The sequence below is a fragment of the Eucyclogobius newberryi genome, unplaced genomic scaffold (assembly GCF_026437365.1).
Source record: "Eucyclogobius newberryi isolate DKJ021-1_F unplaced genomic scaffold, fEucNew1.0.hap1 SCAF_22, whole genome shotgun sequence".
Taxonomy (NCBI): Eukaryota; Metazoa; Chordata; class Actinopteri; order Gobiiformes; family Gobiidae; genus Eucyclogobius; species Eucyclogobius newberryi.
The window spans coordinates 11,413,498-11,422,783 of record NW_027315857.1 but is presented as its reverse complement, the minus strand read 5'-3'; the positions used below and the strand labels follow the sequence as shown (position 1 = coordinate 11,422,783).

The 9,286-nt window shown below is 41.4% G+C and overlaps 1 protein-coding gene across 4 annotated transcripts; it reads left to right on the top strand.

The window, feature by feature from the left end:
* The first annotated feature begins 1,328 nt into the window (after nucleotides 1-1,328).
* zfta (zinc finger translocation associated) lies at nucleotides 1,329-7,663 on the top strand. 4 transcript variants are annotated; one of them, XM_072458922.1, is made up of 7 exons: nucleotides 1,329-1,959; nucleotides 2,395-2,883; nucleotides 3,610-3,686; nucleotides 3,726-4,014; nucleotides 4,238-4,720; nucleotides 5,063-5,149; nucleotides 5,569-5,786. In XM_072458922.1, exons 1-6 carry the CDS (start codon nucleotides 1,836-1,838, stop codon nucleotides 5,140-5,142), a joined length of 1,542 nt encoding a protein of 513 aa, XP_072315023.1. In that variant the 5' UTR covers nucleotides 1,329-1,835; the 3' UTR covers nucleotides 5,143-5,149; nucleotides 5,569-5,786. The 4 variants fall into 4 exon arrangements, 3 of the variants coding, with proteins under 3 accessions (XP_072315023.1, XP_072315021.1, XP_072315020.1); XR_011928483.1 differs by lacking the exon at nucleotides 5,063-5,149 and adding an exon at nucleotides 6,790-7,663 and having other exon boundaries at nucleotides 1,331-1,959; nucleotides 5,569-6,689; XM_072458920.1 differs by lacking the exon at nucleotides 5,063-5,149 and having other exon boundaries at nucleotides 1,331-1,959; nucleotides 3,729-4,014; nucleotides 5,569-7,663.
* Nucleotides 7,664-9,286: the final 1,623 nt, after the last annotated feature.

The window sequence follows — 9,286 nt, the reverse complement described above, 5'->3', positions numbered from 1 at the left end:
AACTGCTCAGGTGGAACTACAACACGCTTCTGTGTGTAAGAGAGAAGGTGTAAAGCTGTTATTACAAGCAAGCACTATGTAACTGATGACATATATATATATATATATATATATATATATATATATATATATATATATATATGACTTCTGTGAATTTTTTTAAGGGCAATGTAAAAAATAAAAATCTGGCTAAAATGTGTATGCTAGTCTGTCTTAATTAAACAACAAATGGTTGGATAGGCCTTTAAATTGACTTCATGATAGTACAGGGCTGTGCACAAAATATTGATGTGGAAACATATCCTGTGTAGCACTGCGCATGATACAGAAATGTTGTATTGTGATACTTTTAAACGGCATAAATTCAATATAAATTGCTGAGTGACTGTATACTGCAGCATCTGCTAAACCTGCTGGGCTGAAAAGGTGACTTATTGACTGGACAATTGTGTTCTGATATTAATGTGGTAAATGAGTATGTGATTTACAATGTATGAGTGGGAGATGTATGTATTAGTTTTTGTATCTTATGAGTTGTGCATGTTGTGGCATTGGTCCAACAGGGGACTAATGTCCTGCCATTTTAACACTGTTTAAAGGATTTCATTGTATTTGGACAGGAGTATCAAGATACATACTATGTATCCTGATACTCAGCTCTAATTTAGTGGGCCCTGTATCAGGATACATATTGTATCAGGATACTATTGTATTAGGATACTATTGTATCTGGATACATATTGTATGATACTATTGTATCAGGATACTATTGTATTAGGATACTATTGTATCTGGATACATATTGTATGATACTATTGTATCAGGATACTATTGTATTAGGATACTATTGTATCTGGATACATATTGTATGATACTATTGTATCAGGATACTATTGTATCGGGATACTATTGTATTAGGATACTATTTTATTAGGATATTATTGTATCGGGATACTATATCGGGATGCATATTGTATCAGGATACTATTGTATCCGGATAATATTGTATCCGGATACTATGCGTGCCATTTCCAGCCATAGGTCAGAGGCTCGCAGCCCATTTATTCATTCTGTTCTTCATAGGCTGGTCCAAAACGAATTCGAATGCAAATGTGAACGCTCGAGGTGATGCAATGCTCCTGGATGGAGGACATATACATAATGTATGTATGTATACAATGGGTGACCCGCGCAGGCTCCAGCTGTAGTGCTCTTCATGTTGACTTTAGATGCGTGTGCTATAGCGCGGTTTGGACTGAACGTGCGCACTGAGCACAGAGGGACCTCTCACATGCGGCCTGCTGTCAGCAGCAGCTCGTGGGGCCCTCGTGCATAGGCGACCCGTCTGTGTTTAACCGATTCTTTTCAGAAACAAACCCGATGATGCTCCCGTACTGTTAGTGGAAAGATCAGCTTTATCTGAGCCGCTTATCAGTCGATCCCGCAGTTGGCACTGCCCCCCGGGGTGGGTGTGCGATGTCGACGCTGTTACTGTCTCTTTAAATTTACCCAGGAGCCCCTTAAGGAGCCCCAGGGGCCCCTAGTACGGCTCCCCACCCTGAAGACAAGCAAGAGCCTTAAAATACATTAGGAGGCCTGCTAAACGCCGCCACACAGTGCGGGAGTGACGCGGCACGGTTTTTACTGACTGTGTTTGGTGAAAAGTTAAGTTGGCTCCTCCGGCCCTGGTGTGAGGGGACATCGTGGTGGAGCCTGTTCACAGCAGATGCGAGTCAAGCGACATGTTTCAGTGGTAATGACATGTCCCGCTCCGGCGGTATGCTACAGTAGAGCACGGAGGGACCCGAGCCTGTGAGAGCCGCAGCCTGGCAGTAATGGAAGAGACAGACACCGGCGGAACAGGACCCGTGGATCTCCGCTGTGCCGAGCAGGCTGAGCTACTCTCATTAATAATAAGCGGAGATGAGGAAGCGACGCGAGAGGACAGTGACTTAGAAGGTAAACTGTTGTAATTCTCACTATTTTAAACACACAGTGTTTCACAGTCAGAGTGTGTGGCTGTCAAGGCACAACCATTGTCAGTCAGTTAATCCGCGTCAGGGACAATGCCATGGAGCAGCATGGCCCCTATGTCTGTGGCTCCTATAAACAAAGGCTCTGGAGCACAGGCGGACCACGGCACAGGACTGCCACCTAGTGGCTCATGTCATGGCCAACGCCGGAGCCACATTGATTATTGGTTCAAGTGACCCACATTCTGTGCTCAAGCGCGTTCAGAAACAAGATGAAGTTAGACAATCCGGCTAAAGGTTCTGATTAGGCTACTCTGTGTATATGATTCACAACGATTATAACTACAGAATATAAACCCATCTTCAAATATAGCCTAAATATATAAGTCATATCTAAAGGAATGAAAATCTGGTGTTTCAGATGGAGAACATCTTGCTAATGGCCATGTTGACAAGAATTCGGAGGCTGCCCTGACCACTGCAGGTAAATCACCGAGCACAAGCTACTGGAGCATCACAGAGGGTCCAGATCACCCACTCCTCCTCACCATTTCCCCTGGTAAAGCAAGGGCCCCACGAGGCTCAAGACAGACTATTAGTCGCATCCCAGGCCGGGACCACCGACGCTACTACCATGAGTACTGGCGCAGCGAGTACCTGATGGACTTTGATACCCAGAGGCAGAGCATGGTCTGCATGGTATGTGGCAGCTCTCTTGCCACGCTAAAACTCAGCACCATTAAGAGGCACATCCGGCAGAAGCACCCTGACTCCCTGCTGTGGAGCATTGCAGACAAAGAGGTGATCCGCTCGGGCTGGGACAGCCACCTGAATGTGGCTGGGGGTCAGGCCTTCAGCTCTGAAGAGACCACAGCTCCAGAGGAGCTCATGTCCCCTCAGCCTGCTACTGGTGGGTTCTGCTTTTCTCCACATCTCACACTAGGTGGCACTATCACTATGTGTTTCACAAGTCTGGGTGATGTAATGCTGTAGTGCAGTGGTTCACAAACTTTTTATGTGTACACTCTGTGACATTTTGATAATCACGTACCCCGCTACAACACACTTGAAGAAAATGGCAGTGGACAATGCCCACATCATACAATAGCTAATGTAATTGTAATTAGGACTAAAGCGTGTGTATTAAATTCAAAACATGTAGGATAGCCTGGGAGATCTGAATAATTACCAGTACATTTTGTATAAAATAGAGACATAACTCTCTTTAAGTACCCCTGGGGATACGCGCCCCACAGTTTGGGAACCACTGCTGTAGTGAATGGGCATCGCCTACAGCCCAGTAATGATCTACCATCTATTTACATTGTGGATTCAAAATAGCCCCCATTTGCTTAAATCAGTTATGAACCTTGACCAGTGAAGCTCAAAGCAAAGGGTGACTTCTTTGAGGAATCAGTCTAAAATTTAAAACTGTTATTTATCATTTTATTTTTGCCACATAATTCCATCTTGTTCCATTTGATGTCTTATGTAACTACAATGTAAAAACTGGTAAACAAAGAAAAACGATTGAAAGAGAAGATGTGGGCAAATCTTTTACTGGTAGTGTAATTGTGACACATTATTCAGAATGTCATTTCTTATGTAATAGTGACTTTAATGTTGAATCCATTAGTGGAGGAAGATGGAGTGACACCACAGGACTGCTCCCAGGAGTTGTCCCTGCAGTGTCCTGACCCATCGCCCTGTCCTGTGGAGGAGGAGGAGGAGGAGGAGGAGGAGGAGGAGGAGGAGGAGGAGGAGGACCAGCCTGAGCAGCAGCAGCAGGACACAGATGACCCTCTGGCTCAGACTCTGGAGCGTTACCTGAATAACTCTCTGCACGCCTGGTTCAGACAGGAGTTCCTTATGAAGTATGATGGGGAGGCGGGTCAGTTGCAGTGCATGGTGTGTGGGGCCGAGCTGCCCTCGCTTCACCTGGAGCACATTAAGAGACACATGCTGGACATACACCCCAACTCCCTGGTCTTTAGTGCAGAGGAGAAGCATGGCATCCTGCAGGCCTGGGCTCAAACACACGGTGAGACAACACTGTGTTGACTATTTCATTAACATCAAATCTGTATGTTCAATTAGCATGACATAATGCATTTATTTATTGTCAATATTTTGTGCATGTTTTCTAGTTGAAGAATGAGTAATTTCTGTGTTTTTTAGACAAAAATTAAATGTTTAATACAAATATTTGTATAACTATTGAGAAACCAGGAACATGAATCATCATTGTGCATGTTTTTTCACAGAACAATTAGAAAATTCAATCATATCTGAAAAAAACACCAAAGAATCTGCAGAGGACCTCTTTGCTCAGGATGAGAAGACCCTCTTGGTCAAACCCGATTTACACCAGCTGGAAGATGGTGGCTTAGCTCAGGACACTTGTCTTATTGGAGAAGATGGGGTAATCGGAGCTCCACAAAAACCTCCACAAAAGTCTCCACCCAAAGCACCACGCAAACGCGGACGTAAGCCCAGAAAGGGGCGATTACGTGGGGGCAACCCATGGCGATTGCGACTGGACTACCTGGTGGCGTATGGGCCGCAGGGTAAGGGCACGTACTGCATGGTGTGCTCAGAAATCCTGCATGAGACCAAAGTGAGCAGTTTCCGACGCCACATCCAGGAAGCTCATCCCGAGACCACCACTCTGAGCAGAGAGGAGCGGGAGGCCATGGCTGCCGCCTGGACCAAAGACTACTCCGCTGACGGCCAGGAGGGGGAGGAGGGTAAGACCGCCACTGCTTTTAACACTAGCTTCACTGTGCTGAGTAATGTATACAATGAAATTGAATAAGTATGTGGGCCGACTGCAATTTTAGCGCTTCATTCAGTGGTTCCCAACTGGTTTGATATTGGAGTCACATCTTTATATATAATATATAATTTACACTAATAAAAAAATATATAAATAGTTTGCTACAATCTTATAAAACAACTCTAGTTTCCAATTGAACTAAAACTAGATACTGTATTTAATCTGCTCATGACCCACCATTTGGAAACCACATTTTATATAATATAGATTGTTTTGTTAATTGCATGATATTTTAGCAATGTTTTATTCCTAGATCAACTACAGAGGTTATCAAGCTCTGGTACGGGTACCAATGGTGGTACGCCTGGTGGCTCTGGTGGTACGAAGCAGTGAAATCTTTGTAAGATCCAATAAGAATATATAATTACAAAATAATGACTCATTTATTTTAATGTAAATTAACTATTTATGATCATATAAAAAGGGGGGAAATATGTTAAATAGTTTTACTGCTTTGTAATTTAAAATAGATCACACCCTATTCAAATAAATGAATCAAAAACACAATTTTTTTTTTTTTTTGCTCTATAAATGGCGTTCCTTTAGTTGGAGGCTCTACGGATTTAGTAATTAGATCACCACCGCTGATAATGTCCAGGGAAAAGATCAAAAAGGTTTTATGTGTCTTCAAGAAGATAAATACATTGTTCTCAAAATAGTTATAGCTCATTCTATCAGGTGTGTTACTGTAATAGTTACTACTGTAAAACTGACTCTGTACTGCAACCTTTTTCTCTTTCCAACTCTCTTTTGTTTTAGCGGAAATTATTCAGGGCACCGCTGATGTCCTGGATCCAGATGGGACGAATGAGGACAGCTCCCCTGACGGTCCCACAGCCGGTAAGCGCTTGAAAGAGGAGGAGGACGTAAACGAGGGCTCGGGCAACGTGGTGCCACCCCGACAGACCCACTACCCAGGGAAGGACCAGCGGCGTAACTACCAAAGCCGCTGGAGGGCTGATTTTCTGATGGACTACGACTGTCGCAGGCACGGCCTCATCTGCATGGTGTGTGGAGCCACTCTGGCCACGCTCAAGGTCAGCACCATCAAAAGACACATCCAGCAGGTGCATCCTCACTCCCTGGTCTACAGCCCCGAGGAGCAGCAGCAGGCCCTGGACACCTACAGCCAGAGTGCCCTGCACTTCAGAAACACTGAAGACTGTATCTCCTTGGACCACGTGTACAGCGACCCACAGAACTTTGGCACTTAAAGGGCTCCAAAATCCTCAAATCAGGAGCACAGAAATGCACTTACCGGTACTTCCCTCGTAGTGGTTCTGTTTGTCAGTTGGGTTGTTATGGTGGTGCTTGACCAGCCAGTAAATAATCTTTTACTTACTTCTAAGTGATGTGTCGGAGGCTTTTGAGCCTCTACATGACACGGTGTAGACGGATCGGAAACAGGGTAAAAAGAGAATAAACTGAACAAATTGACCCAAATTAAAATCTGTGTGGCTCAGATGCTAAACAAGCTCTGTGTCAGGTGAACCACTAATATTGTGGGATTTATTTTTATAATATATACATGGAAGAATAAGAAATGGCTATGTTTGCCTGTAAAATTAATATAGTTGTACTCGTTGTTCCATTTTTAAATAGGAACAAGAGAGTAATACAATCACCACCTGCAACCCACTGTGAAAGATAATATCACTGCAAAGAAGATCTCCATATTATTCAACTGGGGCTTATGAGCTGAAGAGCAAGGGAAAACACGTTTACATTTGTGCATTCTACACCTTGATATGAGAGCATTTTGACTGGAACAATCTGGATGTTGGATAGTGCAGCAGTGATGCACTAAGCACACATTCAGTTTAGGTGATTCTGAAATTTCAAAACTGAGGTTTTGACATGTCTGTCCCATTTATGTGAATGTGAAGTCGGTACCGTCTGCCCACAATGCCCTATGGACACAATAGTTTCAATAACCTGTTGTTAGTCACAGGCTAATGTGGCTAATGCTAATAGAACAAGCCAAAGTGCTCTCAGATCCAGATGTTAGACCATACTTCTCTTAGTTATTAATATGTGTTATCTTGGTCACTAAAACATGCTCTACATGTTTAAGTAGATGCAATTCATTCTTTTATTATCTATTTATTCAAAATGCTAAGTATGTAGTTTTTTTATCTTTAGTTTTATTCTAATACAGTTCTGGTGTCTGAATGGTTCCAGATCCTGTGCTCTCAGGAACTTTTGAAATTGTTTTCTAGAATTAGCTAAAGACAACGCAGCACTTTGTCCTCCTAAATCTACTAAGCCCTAGCTTTCCTTGTGACCCACAACTGAATGATGTTATTGCTGAAGACAATGAATGGCTGAAAAAGGCCAGTGACACCTATTTATTATTTGTTTACATCGTTTGGGTCTTTCCTCTTCATTTACTGGTCTCAACAGCCTGCACAGACCAACTGTACATATTTTACTTTATACAAGCACTTTTCTGCACAAATTCAGTTTTTCTATGTTAAACATTCAAACATTCTCCTATGGGTACTTTTCAGTTTTTCATGCATTGTAAAAAGTTTATGCAAAAACAACATAGAGAAGCTAACTAACTAAAAGTCTAACTCAGGGATGAACACAATGAATTTAAGCCAGAATAAGTTCTGAATTTAAGGTAATTAATTTATTATATCACTGAAAATGCTGATTGGAACATTGATCTTTAAACAACCATACTTGCAACAATAAAAACACAGCACCTTAATCTACAATGTATTGTGTAAAATATTTCTTTCCAAAAAAATGACGTTGTATATTTCTGAATATTACACCTGAACACATTGCTGCATGAATTCTAATTTATTAGTTCCATAGTTTAAATAAAGAAATGTATAAAAGATAACTCTTTCTTGGAGTCACTTTCTTCATGAACAAAAAAAGGAAAAAGGATCGGACAATGAATTATTCAATATGTCAAGTGAATAAAAGGCTACAGTTTACATAAATATAATATGATGTGTATGATTAGAGGAGACTATCTTTTCTTCTTTTGTTTTTCTGCTTCACACATTTTCTTGCATGTTTGGGCTAGTTGAAGCAGGTGGGCCATGGCAGCGGGACAGTCCACCTGGTGCCAACAACATGAAAAAGGATGTTACCTTTTAAAGCCTTTTTTTTTTACTGTCTTCTAAATGAAAAATAGTCATCCATCAACTTCACTGTCTCCCAATGAAATAAGGCAGCACAAGTGATGATGTACATGAAAAATGTTCCACCAAAACCAGCGTCTTCTGCACTCGAGCGGTGATGTGGAGTCTAATCACTCTTCAGCTGGAGGTCAGCCTGGAGATTAATGCTTGTGCTATTTCTGATGGACTCAACTGTCCTCAAATTCACTGCCATTTTTGGTAATCTCTCCCTTCCGCTCATTCTCATCGCTGTCTCAAAGTCGCTTGAGACAAGACTCCAAATCGGAAACCATTTTTTGAGAATATGAATACACAATATTATTATCCCCTTTAATATGTATAATGTATAATTTGGCTACATTAATCATACTAAACTGAAAAGGGTTGTGTACATGACATTCTAGAATAGGGTTGCAACGATTAATCAACATTAATTATCACAAATAATTGCAGTGAATTGTTATTTTGGACAGACTAAACAAACGAAAAGACAAATGTCAAAAAAATAAATCGATATATAAATATTATACACTTCTATCTAGATGCCTTCAATCATATTTCAATCTTTATTTAGTTGATAATGTAATTAAAGTGTGTTAATGTGCTGAAGAAAACCCACATACAGAACGCTGAGTGTGCGTTCACATTTGTTTGTTTGTACCCTTTAATTCTGAAGTGACTTGGTCTTTTTCTAGTCCTGGTTTAACCTCGGGCTTGACCATGTTGAGTTCTGGGTTTAGTCCTAGTTAAGTCTGTTTTAATGTGGTGTTTGTGCAAGTGGGAACGCACCCTGTATCGCACCCTTAAATCTAAATCAGAACAAGAACATTGGCCAAGTAATTACAGAGCTATAAACCTTGGACCAGGACAAAGCATCTGCATTTTGACAGCTCAAATGGAAATTCCACCACTGAATTCTGACCTGTCCTCCATCTCAATTTTAAAGGCTGTTCCAAATGTTATGCCACGTGAAGCCATCTTATTATAGTGTTGTACTCTTTCTTGGTTATGGTGCAAAGACCAGACTTGTGCACAGTCATTTACAATTAAAGCAAACATGCACAAAGGCAAGAGTTAATCTGCAGCACAAGCATATTCATTATTTATGATTTGATGTCATTATGTAAGACGCCACTGGTTTTAGATTGAGTCTGTGTGTGACCAAGTTGTAATATATTTGTGAATTTTGTTCATGGACAATGGCAAAAAACCTTTTCTGATTCTGAAATGTAGTGTAGTCTAAATTTGGATCTCTATAATCTTCCCACCCAAACATCTCATTGGGCATATTTACATTGACAATTTCAGAATCTGGTGTTTTTCCCACCGAGTTCGCT

Bases quoted from the DNA above. Each gene is read 5' to 3' on its own strand.
- zfta (XM_072458919.1), top strand. From the start codon at position 1,836: ATGGAAGAGACAGACACCGGCGGAACAGGACCCGTGGATCTCCGCTGT. The intron at 1,960-2,394 runs GTAAACTGTTGT...CTGGTGTTTCAG, and splicing joins AGAGGACAGTGACTTAGAAG to ATGGAGAACATCTTGCTAAT. The intron at 4,721-5,568 runs GTAAGACCGCCA...CTTTTGTTTTAG, and splicing joins CGGCCAGGAGGGGGAGGAGG to CGGAAATTATTCAGGGCACC.